The 19563-nt window shown below is 42.1% G+C and overlaps 1 protein-coding gene across 1 annotated transcript in view; it reads left to right on the top strand.

Annotated features, from left to right (window-relative positions):
- TRPC4AP (transient receptor potential cation channel subfamily C member 4 associated protein) overlaps positions 1-19563 on the top strand; it is a 38230-nt gene that overhangs the window by 12094 nt on the left and 6573 nt on the right. Inside the window, exons 4-14 of the mRNA XM_081948062.1 lie at positions 3231-3288; positions 4083-4138; positions 5155-5283; positions 7173-7374; positions 8147-8335; positions 9495-9637; positions 10430-10561; positions 12090-12148; positions 13361-13462; positions 13859-13942; positions 14520-14610. Of these exons, the coding sequence (XP_081804188.1) occupies positions 3231-3288; positions 4083-4138; positions 5155-5283; positions 7173-7374; positions 8147-8335; positions 9495-9637; positions 10430-10561; positions 12090-12148; positions 13361-13462; positions 13859-13942; positions 14520-14610 (1245 nt within the window). The remainder of the gene's footprint in view (positions 1-3230; positions 3289-4082; positions 4139-5154; positions 5284-7172; positions 7375-8146; positions 8336-9494; positions 9638-10429; positions 10562-12089; positions 12149-13360; positions 13463-13858; positions 13943-14519; positions 14611-19563) is intronic.

Genomic DNA, 19563 nt, shown 5'->3' with positions numbered 1-19563 from the left:
GTGTAAACTATCTACATTTCTCCGATTATAATCTCAAGTGGTTGTCAAAATACTCTTTTTACCCCACACAAAATTGCAATACAGTTTACTGAAATGAATAAAGATTATTGACTAGACCTTGAAGTTGATTTGTTTTTCTAGTTTAATGAACCTTAAACTTAACTGGACCTAACCCAGGCATAATAGGAAACATTAATTACTTCACAACAGCTTCTATCATCTTCTTGTAACTTCTGTACTAGAAGAGAAAGCACAAAGCCAAAAGCTTGTGTATTAAGTATTCTGTCCCATGATTTCAATGAATATGCAGATCCAGGCTTGGCTGTCTGCCACGACTAATCACATAGATAAAGCCACCCCTTGGCTGGGAGCCTAGAAAGTTATCTTCACGAACCCAAGATAACACTTACAGAAGGCTTTCGCAAGGGCTCGAATATGGACTATTCCCCTCCCGTCGCTCCACTTATAAACTCTTTAGAAGGGGCCACACCCTTAACCAGCTGTCTTTACTTTCTTATATGATGTCTTCTTCACAGCTTTCCTTTCTCCTATCAATTCGACGTCTACGCACATCAGGCACAACCTCCCTCTGTTCCTCCTCACTGCTCCCTGACTCAGATGCCACCTAGTGGCCAACAGACTTCTCTAGTTCTTGCTCTGACTCCAAACACCCTCCAGAGTCTTCTTCATCCTCCAGAACAGTCCCATAATGGTCTGAGCTGTCAGAGTGATCGGGTTGGCGAAGAGAACAAGCCAGTCGTTCAGGAACAAGAAGAGATTGATGAAAGACCAGATGAACTTGCATCGAACGTGGCAAAGTCAGGTGATAGGCGACCAGATTGATGACTGCTTCAACAGGAAACGGCCCAAGGTAACGGTGGTCTAACTTCTTGACCGGCTGATTTGACGGAAGGTGTCTAGTGGACAGCCACACTTGGTCGCCCACAGTCAACGCTGGCATCGTGCGCCAAGACTTGTCCGCGACCTTCTTATAGTCCTTGGCTTTCTCCAGATATCGCCACACTACTTGATGGACTGCTTGTAGTTCCGACAGGAAGTCCTCAGCTGCGGGAACCAGTGAGTCGATGGGTGTGAGGGGAAAGAACCGAGGAGGATACCCCACATTGGCCAAGAAGGGCATCGTCTGCGTGGATGTGTGCTGTGAGTTGTTGAACACAAACTCCGCTATTGCCAGATAGTCCGCCCAATCATTTTGCTGCTGGTTCACAAAACAGCGCAGGTACTGCTCCAAGATACCAATCACTTTCTCCGTCCCTCCGTCGGTTTCGATGGTACACTGACAAGCAGATCTTGACATCCAAGGCCGTCATCAGCCCTTTCCAAAACTGGGCTGTGAATTGCGTTCCTCTGTCCAACACTACCCTGTCAGGTAGGCTGTGCAGCCTGAAAACATGTTGGATAAACATGCGGGTGGTGACACGGGCTGTTGGTAATCTCCAACACAGGATAAAATGCACCATCTTCGTCAGCATGTCTACCACCACTAACACCGTGGTAAATCTAGAAGACAGAAACAAGTCTGTCAGGAAGTCCATAGAAATGGCCCCCCAGGGTCTCTCCGGAGTCAGCAAAGGCTGAAGCAGCCCTGGAGGGGCTCCCATTGCTGACTTGGCCTGCCGACACCATACACAAGACGTGACGTAAGATAGTACATCATGTCGCAATCGGGGCCACCAGAAGGTGCGGGAGACCAGGTTCAAGGTCTTGAAGAGGCCAAAATGCCCCGCCGCAGGATTATCATGGCACTGGGATAGAATAAATCCCCGAAGGGGCCCCGCTGGCACATAGAGTCTATCCCGGTACCGTAAAAGTTCATCAGTGAATGTCCATGGGGAGGCAGGCCCCACCTCTGCCTTCCGTTGTTCCACCCAATCGTCATGCCGCTGTGCTTCCCGTATCTGGGGCCAGAAGTCCACAGGCTCGTGAACCGCGGAGAAGGACTCTACAGGCAAAACTGTCTGAAGTGAAATCGGGTCTTTGGTACATGAATACTTGGGTTTCCTTGATAGGGCATTCGCCCTTTGGTTGTGCGCACTGGGGATGTACATCACACGGAAGTTGAACCGTGCAAAGAAAAGAGACCACCGGATCTGGTGTTGGTTCAACTTCCGTGCGGTCTTCAGAAATTCCAAATTCCTATGGTCCGTCCGGACTTCAATCTGATGCCTGCCCCCCTCTAGATGATGCCTCAAACGCCTCCTTAATGGCTAGTAATGCCTTCTCCCAAATGGTATAATTGCGCTCGGAAGAATTGCGTTTCTGTGAGTAATAAGCGCAAGGGAAAAGGGTACCGCCGGAGGCGTGAGCCTGAAGTAACACCACTCCCACCGTGATATCGGAAGCATCCGCCTCCACTACAAATGCACGGTGGAGGTCAGGATGCTTCAAAATGGGTTCTTTCATGAAGGCCTGCTTCAAGGCATCGAACGCATAGGACTCAGGGCCCCCCCAGTGAAACGGAACTTTTTTCTGCAGGAGCCGAGTGAGGGGCGCCGTTAGGGAAGCAAAGCCGGGGATAAAGGTCCGATAGTAGTTGGCAAACCTGAGAAGTCGCTGGACATCCTTCACTCTCCGGGGAGGTTGCCAACTACGCAAAGACTCCACCTTGCCCGGCTCCATCGCAATTCCTTCTGGAGAGATACATTGTCCCAGGAACTCAATGGTGGACTGCCAAAACTGGCACTTCTCCAGAGCAGTCCCATAATGGTCTGAACTGTCAGAGTCCACCAACAGCTCAGCCGGCCACTGCTGGGCCACAACATTAAGTATGAGCCCAAACATTAGACAAATATCCTATTGAAACATGATAAATTTTATGAAGAGATTATTGTAGTTTGGGCATTGGATGTTTTGTAAAGCAAGGTAAAGTCCTGTTCAAATCAACCTGATGATTTTACAGACATATAACTAGTTTACTAGTAGTTGGCAAAAATACAGAAGTGGTTTGACATTGATTGGGGATGTTTTCAGTTCCCACACTGAACTAATTATAATCCCGGGATCTGCTCATGGCGTCCTATCCAAATATTAACCAAGTTTAGCCTTGCCTTTCTTATTAGGAGGGGATCAACCAGGTGCCTACCACGTAGTTGAATTAAAGTTTTGTGCGCGCAACAAAAAAGAGATTGCTTAAAATCATTTGAATTTGCTATTCAAATAATTGTTATATTATTTTGGTAAAGTAAATAAAGTAATTATCTAATTCACAGCTTCTGGTAGAAATTCTTATGAGGCCAACATTTATTACACAGAAGAAGAAACAAAAGAGTAAGTAAAAGTCATGTCTTTGTCATAAATTCTTTTTTATTCAATGTCAGTCACAAGTGCAGTTTTGGTAGTAGTTTGCCAATACTGTACATTTTCTGAATTTCTAAAATTTACAGCTTTTAAGCTAAAAAATCTTAAATATTTTTATTCATATATTAAAACATTAAATGAAGTCAGTATTTTAATACCAGTAATTTGGTATTTGTCATTATTTCCAAAAGATTGCAAGATAAATTATAGTTTAGTCACTGTGGAAACATTTACACAAATAATTTAAAACATGCCTTATATTTGCTATGTAAATTTAAATTAGTACCTCTAATTGTTGTCTGTCTACATTGAGCTTTCATTAAATTTGTTTTTACTTTTAGACAGGTTACTTCACCCATTAGGAATTAATAAACTAATATTTTTTTAAAAAATTACAAATATATGTGTAGAGCATCATTATGAAGGGATGAGCATGGATAACTCAATGTAGCTGTTGCTTTTTTAAAAAAAAAAGAGGATTCTGGTATCTGAAATGCATAAAAGTCGGCACCATAATAATAATAATCCTGGAATTACCATTGAAATGGGCAATTGATGGTGGCTTGTTAGCCATTTACTTATAATCCTCCCAACGCATACCATTAACCCTAAGTTTATTGGATTTTAACAACTGAAATACCTCTTTTCATTAGTATTATTGGTATTTATGGTATTATGCAGCATATATTGAAATGTAGACAGAATGAGTGATCTTAAGATACTGTATTTCAAAACAACACTAATAAGAATATTATGTTTTGCAGTAAGTGATGAGCTTATCAAGGACTGTTTAAGCATATTGTACAATTCCTGCATATGTGTAAGTCATATTCTGTGTACTAAATTTTTTTGTTTTATTATACCTAAAACATTTGCTTAATTTAAAAAAAATAAAGCATAAGATTTTACATAATACAGTAGACATAAACACATTGGCAGCTGCATTTTATCTCTGTCGTCTTTTAAAGCGGATTTGTTGGTATATGATTAACCGTAGGACTATTTAAGAGTTTAGTAATATGGAATTGGTTGGTATTTTGTATATTTTTATACCAGATTGAAAGTTATTTTCCACCAAATACGCTTAGAAAATGCATTACCATGATTATTTTGGGATTGCTTTTGATACTTTCCTACTGCGTTCCCAAGCTATGGAATCTACTCCCATCAATAGCAATAGCACTTAAGACTTATATACCGCTTCACAGTGCTTACAGCCTTCTCTAAGCAGTGTACTTTTAGGAAAGGAATCAAGATTTTCCTCTTCAATCAGATATTTGCAGTTGAAGTTAGTCTTTTAGGTATTTGTTTTATGTTTATGTTGCTGCCCTGAATGCCCCACATACAGAAATATGGGATAGTAGATAAAATAATAAGAATAACAATATCAATTAACTATTCCTAATATAAACATGATCAGCATTATCGGCAAAAATATTGGGCTATAAATAATATTGTCAATCTAATAAAATATACACACATAAAATAATATAGGCCTCAAAGATTTAGGGAATCCTCCAAAATGGATATGAGACAGATATTTAGTTTTATAACATTAATTCTTCTGAAAAGCACTTTATCAGTTTCAACCTAGTGCTGAAGAGATTAAACAATTAAATGTAGAGCATAAATCTATTAGTGATTCCCTTATTCCATTCATTCAGTCATCCAGAACAGTTTAATTAGAATTCAGAAGCATACATTCATTATTTGTTTTACTGTAGATTTATTTTCCTCCTTAATATGCTTGTAAGAATTATCAATTGAGGAATGCCATTGTGGATTCAGAGATGTTGCCAATAAATAATTGGGATAAATGCTTTCTTATTTTTGTAGACTGAAGGAGTCACTAAACGATTGGCAGAAAGAAATGATTTTGTGCTGTTCTTGTTTACCCTGATGACAAATAAAAAGACATTCCTGCAAACAGCCACCCTTATTGAAGACATTCTTGGAGTTAAAAAGGTTTGTCAATAATCCTTGGAAGCAATCAATGATTTATATAGGCTTGGGCTCATTAATTTTGGAAAGTTTTTGTACCCTTCACCCATGTACTAATTCATTAGTTAACTGAGAATACCATCCTTGGCAACCACATTCAAAATTTAAGGAGTTTTCTGATGGCCTTCCAAGGCAGCATCATATAGAATCCTTGACAATACTACAAGCAAATTATGCTAGGGATACAGGTGATCCTTGAGTTATAACCATTCATTCAGCATCTCTTTGAAGTTACAACAGCACTGAACAAAGGGACTTACGATCAACCCTCAGAGTTCCATCCAGTTAAGCACCGCACAATCACGTGAACAAAATTTGGATGCTTGGCAACCTACTTGCACTTACAACTGTTTGCAACATCCCCCAGTTACGTGATTACTTGTCTGCCAGCTTTGCTAAACAAAATCAATAAATAAACCAGCAGGGAAGATCGCAAGTCACTTGGTTAAGTGTCATCTCTCCCAGCATTAGTTCATTGCCTGCAGCGCACCCACCCATCGCTTAGTTGCACCTACCAATGCCCTCTTTTGCTGGGCCTTCCTGCTCTTGCACACAAACACACAACTGTGCCCTCTTTTCTCAGCTTCCCTGAGGTCATGCCACATTCCAGCACCACCCCACTTCTCTGGAGACCTCTTGCACTTCCCTGCAGCACCTTCATGCTCCTTACCTAGAACTCCCTCTGTTTTCTGCTTAAGAACTCACATGTCTTGGCGTTACAATGACAACCAGGACTGCCTGGATCACCATGGTTAAATGATGCGGTCATGTGACATTGCACTTTACAAACACATCGCTTGATGATGGCAGTCCCAATTGCTTTCATAACTCAAGGACCACCTGTATGAGTCCTCACACTCCAGGTGGGGTTGCGGTTAGCATGCTAGGTGGTCAAAGGACCTCCTGGCTATAGCCTTTAGTTTTCTTTCCATTAGTAGCTGTCATTTCAGGAGGGTCTCCAAATCACAGATTTGCTTCCTCAGGAGCTATGCTACCTCCTTGAGAGACACCATTGCGATGGTGGTCTGTGACAACCAAAAGTGGCTGTCTCGGGGGACAGCTACCCCATTTTCTCTCTTCCGGACTCTGTAAGACCTCTGGATACTAAGACAAGGTTTCTGTAGCACCTCCAGTTGGGCCTGGGCTGACAATTGAATCGTGATAGGAATCACATTTAGGCTTATATACCTCCCCATAGCGCTTTAGAGCACTCTCTAGGCAGTCTACAATGTAAAGCATTATTTTGCCTATTGCCCCCAACAATCTGGGTCCTTATTTTACCGACCTTGGAAGGATGGAAGGCTGAGTCAACCTTGAGCCCTGTCAGGATTGAACTCCAGGCTGTGAGCAGAGTTTGCCTGCAACCCTGCACTTTAACCACAGCACCACCAGGTAAATTTAGGATGAGGCATCCTTATCGAGGATGCCTCATCCTAAATTACTATCTGACTTCTCCCAGCAGACATTCATGCAGAAATTAAATAGGAGAGGAAACAAGACTATGAACTATGCCACATCCACACAGGATGAGAGTCTTGTCTGCAATCACCGAGTTGCCACGAGCATCTCTTTTACTTGGTAACACATAGAGACTCTACTCATGCTATGACAGATGTGGTAAAAGGGGATGGACAGTGCCAAATTTTCAAAGATTATAATAGCATGATCTGAACTATGCACACCTGATACCTTTTAAAGAATTTTTGTACTGTTTCTAATATGCTTCACCTAAAACTAAAATAGATTCCATGTGGTGAAAGCAACTTGTTTAGACGTTGTTAAATTATTCAGAATGGTTAAATAACAGAATGTAAGAAACGTTAGCAAATAACATGTGAATTTCCTCCTTTTAGGAAATGATCCAGTTAGAGGATATCCCAAATCTCGCCAATCTGGTCTCCAGTTTTGACCAACAACAGCTAGCAAACTTCTGTAGGATCCTTGCTGTTACAATTTCAGAGCTTGACACTGGCAGTGACGATAAGCATACACTACTTGCTAAAAATGCTCAACAGAAAAAAAATTTGGGTCCTTCTCGAGCAGAAATAAATCAAGGTAAAATGTTTCCTTTCATTCCAAACAAGAACACTCAGAAAAATAGAAAAGCTGAAAAAAATGTGCATTTTTTTTTCAAATTTACAAGTGTGCATATTGTACAGATAAGTAATCTGTAAGGAGTCAGCAGGAACAACTGAACCAACTGAACTTTTGGAGAATTGTAGGAGGTCATGTGTTACTCAGTTAAAGGGTGGGACTGCGTTTTATTTTTAAGAATGGGAGTGGGAGGGAGAAGCTTCTGGAAAGCAGCTGTTTCCATTTCTGTCTTAACTCTAGACTTTCATTCCCCTGGCTCAAAATATTGTAGAAATTCAGTGGCAGAATCATCAAATTTTGCTGGTGCTATTTTGGGGAGGGCCACAAATGGATGTGAAACATTTTGTCAATTAGGTGCCTCCTGCTATCACTCTTAACATTATTTCTAAATAGAAAATTAGGAGGGGGAGTACACTATTTTTCTACAAATTTCATTAGTATGATATCAGACGGCTAGGGGTCCACAAATGTGGGGGGGGGGTTGTTTATTTCAGGAACATTTGGGGGGAAGGGGGATGAAAATTATCTCTCGAGGGAAATTTAACAGCATAACTTCTCATTTAAATTCAACCTAAAGTTTTCACTTTTTTGCTTGCTTGCTAAAATAAATGTCCTGACTACTCAAATTCTGTACTGTTCTTTTATTTAAGATGGGAACATTAATATAGGTTAGCTAAAATAATTCATAGTTTTTTCAGCAATTTAATATTTAATATGGTTCTCTTCGCCCCAGCTACCCTTCTCAATATACCAGGCTTCATTGAACGACTGTGTAAACTAGCAACCCGAAAAGTATCAGAAACAACGGGAACGTCTAGTTTTCTTCAAGAGCTGGAGGAGTGGTACACCTGGCTAGACAATGCACTAGTTCTTGATGCACTAATGCGTGTGGCAGATGAAGAAACTGAGCAAAGCAGCACAGGTATTCAGCTCACACAAAAACAGCCATTTCTCAACATGCAGTTCTTTTGAAGGGTCTACCCCAAAATTAGTAGCTCTTGGCCACCACATTTAAACAGCTTAACTGGCAGTCTTCTAATCTTATAGTGAGATGGAATAGTTTTTAATAGCTTTTTCCTATTCAGACATTTCAATTAAGTCTGGACAAGATTTCTGTGTCTTCCATTGCCATTGTGTTCTCTTTCCTCCTTTACACCCAAAGCTACTCAGTAAGTACGACTAGTCCTCGACTTATGACCATAATTGAGCCCAGCATTTATATTGCTAAGTGAGAAATTTGTTGAGTGAGTTTTGCCCCATTTTACAACTTTTCTTGCCACATTTGAGATAGATACTAGGAATGAAGAGAAGTATAATATAGTCTTAGTAAATAATTTGACAGTGTTGTGGGAATTAGTTATTTAGCAGAGTATGGCATTCGGGGGGAAACTATCCTTGTGTCTAGTTGTTCTGGTGTGCAGTGCCCTATAGCATCGTTTTGAGGGTAGCAGTTGAAATAATTTATGTCCAGGATGTGAGGGATATTTTCACAGGCCTCTTTTTGACTCGTGCAGTATACAGGTCCTCAATGGAAGGCAGATTAGTAGCAATTGTTTTTTCTGCAGTTCTAATTATCCTCTGAAGTCTGTGTTTGTCTTGTTTGGTTGCAGAGCCAAACCAGACAGTTATAGAGGTGCAGATGACAGACTCAATAATTCCTCTGTAGGACTGAATCAGCAGCTTCTTTGGCAGTTTGAGCTTCCTGAGTTGGTGCAGAAAGAACAGGCTGAAAAAATAGGCTGAGAGGGACTAAGTTGCTCAAACTCACTCAGTGGGTTTCCATATCCAAGGGTGGCCTTGAACCTGGATCTCCCCAGTCCTAGCCCACCAATCATATCTAGTAAAGCACACAGCCACCCCTTAGAATAAGAGTCTGTCTCAAGCACTGCAGATGGCAGAGAGCAGAACTATCACCAGTAAGGAAGAACTTAAATCACACTCCAGAGAAAGAGACCCAAACACGTGATTGCAGTTGGAAAGTTAATGAGGATGGGATCCAGGGGACTTCATAAAAGGAAGTTCATGCAGGGTGATGCAATGTCTTATGAAGGCTTCTACATTGAACATTTTTCTGCTTTTAGAATCTTCAGATGAGAGTGGATTTGCCAACACCTCAACAAGGAATCAGCTTCCTCAGTCTATGAAAATTATGCATGAAATTATGTATAAGTTGGAGGTTTTATATGTGCTCTGTGTGCTTTTAATGGGAAGACAAAGAAATCAGGTAATGCTATTACTATTTTTTTAGATATTATCTCTAAATCTGTTCCTTGAAATCTTACAACCTTTTAAAAACTAAAGTTAGTTTAGTTCTCGGGACACTGTTGATCTTTTTTTAAGTACTTATTTTTAAACCTGCACATTTTATTCTCTGGGATAAAATAGAAATGCTCCGAGTCACTGTCAGTTCATATGTCTTACATAACCACTAGACAAAGGGCTTTTGGGTAAAGAAACAAAACATGACTTAGAATTTTCCTTCGCTATTAAGAATTTACTCATTGAGAAAAAAGTTTAGATAATGGTTTATATCTCCTAAATCAGGTACCAGTATCTTATTTTAATAGGAAAATGCCAAAAATATACCTTAGTATTACACCTTCCTTTTACTAAGATGATACCAGATGCACTTTAAGGACTTATAACTAATTTGTTTCAAATCAGTAATGTCTGAAAGGTATTTATTTATTTATTGTTCATTCATTCAATTTATATAGCCTCCCATTTTAAATCATGGTTCTGGTGACTTCTAATTCAAATACTGTATATATTACTACAAAAAAAATTTTTTTAAACAATAAAAAATATCCAAAATAAATATACATAGCAGTCGAGATACTTGACCAATAAAGCTAGGAAACAGGGCCCTTAGCACATTCAGCACCCCAGGCTTGGGATGATGAACAGATTTTTAAACCTCCACAAAAGGCTAACAAGGTTGGGAGATAAATATTATTTCCTTCCAATATTTGAATTGATAGATAAGGTGAATTAACCAAATGCTCTTCTTCTTTAGGTTCATAAAATGATTGCTGAATTTAGACTGATCCCTGGCCTTAATAATTTATTTGATAAATTAATATGGCGGAAACATTCAGCATCAGCCCTTGTTCTGCCTGGGCATAATCAAAACTGTGACTGTAGCCCGGTGAGTATTAGTTTTATCCTGGTGAGATATTTGCCATAAATAACATTAACATATGACTGTCCTAGATGTAAGGTAGGTCACAAAATATCAAGAAACCTGTAACTATAAAAATACCTTTTTATGTTGAATTCCATCATGGTGATAAATGACTACACCAGTATATTTTCTTGGTCACACTAAAATTGTTTGCTATTGCTTTCTAGAATTTTTTATTTGTTTCTTTTGTTTTATTTATCAATCTAGCTCACATTCCTAGCATTCCCTGGAGGCTTTTTTTTCTAAGTACTAAGCAGCCTCAGCCTTCTTCGATTTCCAAGTCATGGAAAACGTTAGAAGTGGAAAATAGAAGTGTTTTCATGATTTAGGTATGAGCACAGGTAATTGGTAATTTTCCTTATTACCACACCAAGACTTATCTAGCTAGCAACATTTCTTTAGGAGTGTTAACCTATTTTAAATCCACCGTAGGTAGTAATTCTAAAATTAGAATCCATTTTTATGTTTGGAAGAATCCTGACATATTTAAGATAAAAAGGCAAATTCCTTTAAAATCTTAGATGTGTAATGCCAAATGTAGCCTTGGGATACTTTTTATTAGTAAATTGTATTTTTTATTACTAATAGCAAAGTAATAATGAATGCAGTCTCTCAGCTCCTCTCCAAGTTGGTCTCTTACTAGGCAGGTATGGCATGTGTGGCCAAGATGTCCAAAGCTCAGTCTTGTGGTATGATTTGGCGACTCTTAAGGAAGTAGAGAGGGTTTTCTGAACCATACCTTCCATTACCTGTTTGTTGGACCAGGTCCAGCCTGGGTTATAAAAACAACCAGATAGATAACACCATGTTGTGGTATGGTAGGTGTCAGTCCTGCTCTACAAATTACACTGGCCACCAGTTTGTTTCCCGGTGCAACTGAAAGTGTAGGTTATTTCTTAGAGAGCCATATATAGTTTATCTGCTGGCCTGCCTTCTTCCATGATGTCTGCCCAGCTGATAGAAGCCAATAGAGTTGGCACACTCCTTTTGATTAAACCGTCTTTTAGGAAGTGCATCTTTTTGGTCCCCTGCTCTCTGGAACGAAGTTCGCCCTGAGAAACAGGTGGCTTCCCCACAATGACAGAAGGCTTTAAAGACTTGGTTGTTCTTCTTGGCCACTAGGTCAAACTCAATCGCGTCACATGTTGTATCATGACTATTTTTTGCCTTTGCGGAGCTGCGGTGGGCGTGGCCCGTGTGTGACCCATCTGGCCCCGCGGGCCGCCAGTTTGACAGGCCTGTTCTAGACTCTGGGCTAGAGCAGCTGGAACCTCTTGATGAATTCAGTTGTAGAATACACTTATGTATTTTCTGTATTTTTAGCTGGTTTCTCTTGTTCTCAGTTTTACTTGTTCTTTATTTAACTTGGTTTCCCCTACCTTATTCATATTGTATTTAATTCTGTCAGTGTTGGGCAGTGCCTAAATTGCTGGTGCTGATGATTGCAGTTCATTAATTTTATTTATAAAAGTAATTAACCTTCCTTCTGCAGGATATTACCTTGAAAATCCAGTTTTTGAGACTACTTCAGAGTTTTAGTGATCATCATGAGTGAGTATATGTTTGTCATCCTTGTTGCAAGTTCTCTGTACGTGTAGCTTAACAGTGAACATTTTAACTTCTAATGTAGTCAGAAGCTATGTAGTAATTGCCTTTGATCAATATTTATACGTGTCACATATTTAAAACTTACAAAGAATTTGGGAAAGGAGTTTGGTGGAAGAAGTCATGAAGAAAGTACTTTAGTTTTGCATAAGAACCCAGCCTAAGGGAGACAGTTGTTTTTCTGCTTAGGAAGACAAAATTATACCTACTGCATTTGCAATCTGGTGCCCTTCTCAGAAGAGACTTGAGGAGCTTCAGCATTGCAGTATTCATTGCTGAGATTCTGGGAAACTATTAAGAGTCCAGTAGGTGGTGTTATTCAAAATGTAAGATGTTTGTTCCACAACACATGAAGTATATAAGCACAAAATGGGAAGAACTAGAGATTGTAAATCTGGAAGGCAAGTGATTGAAACTTGGTGAGATAATTAGCATATAGAAAGTAGAAGATACCGTTCTAACCACTACGGTGGCGCAATGGTTAGAATGCAGTACTGCAGGCTACTGGCTGCCAGCAGTTTGGCAGATTGAATCTCACTGGCTCAAGGTTAACTCAGCCTTGCATCCTTCTGAGGTGGGTAAAATGAGGACCCAGATTGTTGGGGGCAATAGGCTGACTCTGTAAACCGCTTAGAGAGGGCTGTAAAAGCACTATGAAGCGGTATATAAGTCTAAGTGCTATTGCTATTTAAAAGAGAGGACCCTATAGGCAAGGAGGGATGCACAAAAAACCTTGCATAGAAATTCAGGAGCTGGAGCATGGAAATCCTATTGGAAGTGTTTTGGTAGCAATAAAAGAAGACGAAACCAAAAGTGATAATATGTAGAATTTATTAGAGGATACTTAGGCAGGAAGAATGTATGAGTAAAGTACATATATGGAAACACGGAATGTCAACAGGTTATGTGTGTTCTTGTCAGTTTTTTCATACATAGATACATAGAATGGGATTACTAATTCTATTCCCTGAACCTTCAATGTCCCAAATGGGCTATGAGGTTGCTTAATATATTTGCCAGTGTTTACCCCCTAATATTGCTTTTATAAACTGACCATGTTTTGGCATTATTGCAGCCAATGTCAATTTTGGAAATAGCAAATAAATAATGCATTACGTAATGGAGGTGTTCATTCATCTATTTAAATGTTCATATTAGGAACAAGTATCTACTTTTAAACAGCCAAGAACTTAATGAATTGAGCGCAATCTCTCTAAAAGCCAACATCCCTGAGGTCGAGGCTGTTGTCAACACAGACAGGTACAAAACTAGATTTTTCTGCATAATTTGTTTCCTGGAGTAACCTTTGTGTCTTTCCCGTGAATACTCAGCGGTCAGTCTTGTACTCACTGCAGCTTAAATATAAATCTGTGTCACTCTGATTGCAGAGAGAACTTGATTTTTTAAATACATCAATTTTTAAAATTCAGATAGAAAAGATGTAGATTGTATTATATTGCTGGAAATTTCTATACAGTCCAAATGCGAAAGCTATGAAATCTGCCATGGTGAAATCTGACATGGGGACCTTGACTTTCCGTATCAAAGTGGGCAATGTACTGTACAGTATTGAAGACAAGTATGCTGAATAGCAACTTTATGGCTTCACATGGCAGCCCACTGGTTTACTCACTGTCACATCTTCCGACACTTTAGAAATTTAATTTGCGATGGGAAAAGAGGCTTGCTAACCAGACTTCTTCAAGTAATGAAGAAAGAACCAGCAGAATCATCATTCAGGTGAGTTCTGCTCTTGTTGCATAAAACAACGCTTTGTCATAAGAGAATCTGATCTTTGGGGCTTGCAGAGAATGTATTTCATTATCCTCTGTTAAAAAGTTAAATTGAGAACATGGCAGTAAACTCATTGTTTTACCCTGCAATGCTTCACCCCTGCCATGACATTAAAAGTTGCTTAGTCTCCAGAGATGTTGGCTATCAAAGCCTTAGATCCAAAATAACATGTTCTTGTGAGAGAGATCCATGCATGTAGTCAGAGATACAGGAGCTATGAGATTTTTTTTTCCTAATGATTTCCCTTAGTAAGGAGATGCACAAATATCATTTTCATTCTGAGGTGTGCTTTTTTGTCTGGCAAACTTCCAGTTACATAATGAGCAAATTTATTCTCCACACAACGGCCCAAGATTGAAAAATTAAATATTTTTATTGGTCTTTTTCCTCTTCCTGTTTCCCTCCAAAGAAGAATTACACATTCTGTCTAAGCATGAATAAAAAAGTTATTTTTGTTTTGTGCTGGTTATGTGTTTAATGGAGGAAGAAGGAACATGTGCTTAATTTTCTTCTGTTTCACCAGATTTTGGCAAGCAAGAGCAGTTGAAAGTTTCTTACGAGGTGCTACTTCCTATGCAGATCAGATGTTCTTGCTAAAAAGGGGGCTTTTAGAGGTACAGTATTCAAGAAATTAATTTTTAAACTTTACCAGAAAACTGTTATGAATCTTTATGAATGTTTGTAATTTATTCTGGTTTTATATCTTTGGAAGTACAAGTGTACATTATTAATTTTAATAATTTCTCAAGTACCGTGTTTCCTCGAAAATAAGACAGGGTCTTTTTTTTTTTTTACCCACGAAATATGGCCTTGGGCTTATTATAGGGGAGGGCTTATCATTTTCTGGGGCAGGCGAGAAGCAAGGCGTGCCTTTTACCTTTCCAGCTCCATCGCGTTCCTCGCCATTGTGTCCAGGGAAGCTACTGGTAAAAAAAACAAACCCTTCTTGTGAGTTCTATCAAACTTCTTGAAGTCGCAAGAAGGGTTTCTTCTTCTTTTTTTTACCAGGGGCTTCCCTGGACACAATGATGAGGAACACGATGGCCTGGAAAGGTAAGAGGCGCGCCTCGCGGCCCAACACTGCCCATCTCGCCCCAATGGTAAAGGCAGCCTGGTTCCCTTCCCCACCGCCCCTTAACAAGGGGTGGCAGGTGTGGGGGGGGGAGAAGCGAGGCGTACCTCTTACCTGTTCAGCCCCACTGCGTTCCTCGCCCATTCATCCAGTGAAGCCCCTTGTAAAAAAAAAACTTGCAAGTTGAACTCACAAGGCTTTTTTTACAAGGACGAAAGGGCAAGGAACGCAGTGGAGCTGTCAGTCTCCTGTAACACTGGGACATGCGTCTCGCTTCTCCCCCCACTGCTGCCCCTCACTAAAGGGACGTCGGGGAAGGGAAGCAGCCAGGCTCGTCGTTATCATTGGGGGTTGGTGGGAGGTGTTCTTTTTGCGTGAGAGGGAATGGGGTGCGAGGTGCGTTGCGGGCCTGCCACCTCCCACTCCACCCCCAATGTAACAGCTGCCTGGCTTCTTCCCTTCCTCGACGTCCCTTTAGCGAGGGGGGGGGGAAGCAAGATGCGCGTCCTAGTGTGGAATGGGACTGTTCTCCTCCTGCCCTTCGCCCGCCTATTTCGCCCCCAGTGTTTCTCCCCCAGTCATCCACCTCTTATCACTTCACCTCCGCTGTGAGGCACCTGGCTGTTCGTCCTTCTCTTCAGTCCCCAGCCCTTCCTCATGGGCCTTTGGGAGAGGTACTCTTCACCCCGGCCTTTTGGGCTCAAGAGACAGTTATCCGCCAGCCAATTGGAGGAAGGGAAGGGAGAAAGAGAGAGGCATGGAGGGAGAAAGTGTTTTGTGTCGAGTTTCCAGTTGCCTCGGGTCCGAGCTACAAAATCTAATAAATCCTTTGCATTCACCCCCAAATGCTGGGGAATAGCTAATAAATCCTTTGCAATCCCTCCACCCCAAAATGCTAGGGAATAGCTAATAAATCCTAAAACAGTAGCCTTGTCTGATTCATTTCAAGAACTGATAGTCCCAGGGGCCTAATCAGAAAGAGTAACAAAATACTGAATAATTACCATCTTGTTAAAGCAATTATTAGGCACAGGAACTAGTCAGATTTCCCAAGTTCATTTCTTTTCAACAGAGATAAACCCTTTTCCCTTCCAAACAAGCTAAACTAAGAAAATTATTCCATCAATAGATATAGCATTTGAAGGGAATAATAATAAATAAAAAGTAATAATTTAATTGTTAAGCATCTGTAAAAACATATGCTAACAATCACTTGCATTCTTCCTGTGAAATCCTTTATATGCCATCCCTATCTCCTCCTGGAATCAGCACGTAATTATGCTTTATCTCAAATACCAGAGCAATCCTCACACTTTTTGTGCTGTTAATAAGGGGACCAAATGGGCAATTAAGCAAACAGAAAAGGGAAAGGATAACAAAACAAAACATAAAAACTGCCAGGAAGGATGTAAATCTAAGTTAGGATATATGCCTGACTTTTACAATGTAGTTAGATTACGACTAGAGTAATTTATAATAATTAGGATAGCAATTTGAGGGAGCCTGAATGTGTTTTCAAAATGTGAAGTATACCTATGGTTGACACGTGTTGGGGAATCTTACCACAGAACAATGGTGAATTCTTAATAATACACATTTAAGCCTGTGCAAAGATAAAAGAGAGGAAATAGGCCCTCTAACGAGAAAAAAAAATCTTCCCCAGCATTTTGGGGTGGTGGGGAATGCAAAGGATTTATTAGATTTTCTAGCTCGGACCTGAAGCAACTGGAAACTCGACACAAAACACTTTCTCCCTCCGTGCCTCTCTCTTTCTCCCTTCCCTTCCTCTAATTGGCTGGCGGCTAACTGTCTCTTGAGCCCAAAAGGCCGGGTTGAAGAGTATCTCTCCCAAAGGCCTGTGAGGAAGGCCTGGGGATGGAAGAGAAGGACGAATAGCCAGGTGTGAAGTGATAAGAGGTGGATGACTGGGGGAGAAACCCTCGCTAAAGGGACATCGAGGAAGGGAAGAAGCCAGGCAGCTGTTACATTGGGGATGGGGTGGGAGGTGGCAGGCCAGCAACGCACCTCGTACCCCATTTCCTCTCACGCAAAAAGAACACCTCCCACCAAGCCCTAATGATAACGGCGGGCCTGGCTGCTTCCCTTCCCCGACGTCCCTTTAGTGAGGGGTAGCAGTGGGGGAGAAGCGAGACGCATGTCCTAGTGCTACTGGAGACTGACAGCTCTGCTGTGTTCCTTGCCCTTTCATCCTTGTAAAAAAAAACCTTGTGAGTTCAACTTGCAAGGTTTTTTTTTTACAAGGGGCTTCACTGGACGAATAAAATTATAAATAATAAATTTATAAATTTGGATTTATTAGCCGCTCCCTTTCCGGGCAGGACTCGGGGCGGCGTACACTAAGACATATATAAACATACATATATACACAGACATACATGCACGGAGGAGGTAATAGATTAAAACATTTAGACAAATTAAAACCATTAACATGCCCCGTTTAATAAAAACCCAATATACAATAAAAATTTAAAATTTAAAAAAGACAGTCAGGAGGAATATGAAAAAATTACGGTTGAGCCAGGCCGGATAATTGAAAGAGGTGGGTCTTCAACTGTACACGGAAGGAGCGGAGATCGGAAATAATCCTGATGTCACGGGGGAGGTCATTCCACAGGGCTGGGCCCATCACAGAGAAGGCTCTGCTCCTGGATGTCGCCCCCCGACACTGTTTGGCGGACGGCACCCGGAGAAGTCCCTCTCTGTGTGAGCGAATTGGTCGTAGGGATGTGTGGGGCAGGATGCGATCCTGCATGTAACTAGGTCCTATGCCATGAAGCGCTTTAAAGATCATAATCAAAACCTTGAAACGCACTCGGTAGACCACAGGAAGCCAGTGCAGCTCGCGCAGGAGAGGTGTTACAGGGGAGTATCTAGACCTCCCCATAATCACCCGCGCGGCCGCGTTCTGGACCAACTGTAGTCTCCGAGTGCATCTCAAGGGAAGCCCCATGTAGAGAGCATTGCAGTAGTCCAGGCGAGACGTCACTAGCGCATGGGTGACTGTGCGTAGGGCATCCCGGTCCAATAAGGGGCACAATTGGCGCATCAGGCGGACCTGATGGAACGCCCCCCTTGCCACGGCTGTTACATGGTCATCCATGGACAGCCGGGCATCTAGGAGGACGCCCAAATTGCGCACCTGTTCCATGGGGGCTAGTTGCACGCCCCCAATGGCCAGAGATGGAAGCACCTGGTTGAACCGGGGGGCCGGAAGCCACAGCCACTCCGTCTTGGAAGGGTTGAGTTTTAGTCAGTTGCCATTCATCCAGACCCGTACGGCCTCCAAACACCGGGACATCATTTCGACGGCCTCATTGGGGTGGTTCGGGGTGGAAATGTATAGCTGAGTATCATCAGCATACAGATGATATCCCACCCCAAAGCCACGGATGATCTCGCCCAGTGGTTTCATGTATGTGTTGAACAGGAGAGGCGAGAGCACCAATCCCTGTGGCACTCCACATGTGAGTGACCTCCGGGTCGAACTCTGCTCCCCTGCCAACACACGTTGCGTCCGGTCAGAGAGGTAGGAGCCAAACCACCGTAAAACGGTGCCCCTGACTCCCAACCCCTCTAGCCGGTGCAACAGGATACCATGGTCGATGGTATCGAACGCCGCCGAGAGATCTAATAGGACCAGGATAGAGGAACAACCCCTATCTGTGGCCCTCCAGAGATCATCAACCAATGCGACCAAGGCCGTCTCCGTGCTGTGCCCGGGTCGGAAGCCGGACTGGCGCGGGTCTAGATAATCATTTTCCTCCAGGTGACGTGGGAACTGCTGTACCACCACATTCTCTACAACCTTCGCTAAAAAAGGAAGGTTGGAGACAGGACGATAATTGGCTAGGTCCGTTGGGTCCAGGGAAGGCTTCTTGAGCAGGGGCCTCACCACCGCCTCTTTCAAGGCAGCCGGTAGAGACCCCTCACCCAACGAGGCGTTCACTTGGCCCAGGAGCCAGTCGCGCGTAACCTCCCAGGATGCCAGTACAAGCCAGGAGGGACACGGGTCCAATAAACATGTGGTGGGTCGCAGGCGTCCACGCAACCTGTCCAAATCCTCGATGGCAACCGAGTCAAACTCCTCCCAAAGCGGTCCCTCAAGACTCGCCACGGGCGTCTCTACTGGACCACTGAAAGGGGCCCATCCCATCCGGATTTGAGCGACTTTGTCCTGTAGATATTTCCCAAACTCCTCTGCTCTGCCCTGTAAAGGGGCTTCCCGCGGTCTCTCAAACAAGAGGGAGCGAGTCACCCGAAACAGGGCGGCAGGGCGGTTATCTGCGGACGCAATAAGAGCGGCACAATATTGACGTTTGGCCGCTCTTAGTGCCACAAGGTACGTCCTCAAATAGGCTCGTGCCTGTGCTCGGTCAAATTCGGAACGGGAGGATCTCCAACGACTCTCTAGGCGTCTCTTGTGGCGTTTCATCACCCTTAGCTCCTCAGTAAACCAAGGGGCCAGGGTGGTTCG

This window comes from Natrix helvetica (genome assembly GCF_964273705.1).
Source record: "Natrix helvetica genome assembly, chromosome: 3".
Lineage (NCBI taxonomy): Eukaryota > Metazoa > Chordata > Lepidosauria > Squamata > Natricidae > Natrix > Natrix helvetica.
The sequence above is the reverse complement of the archived record's forward strand: the minus strand, read 5'-3'. Positions and strand labels throughout refer to the sequence as shown.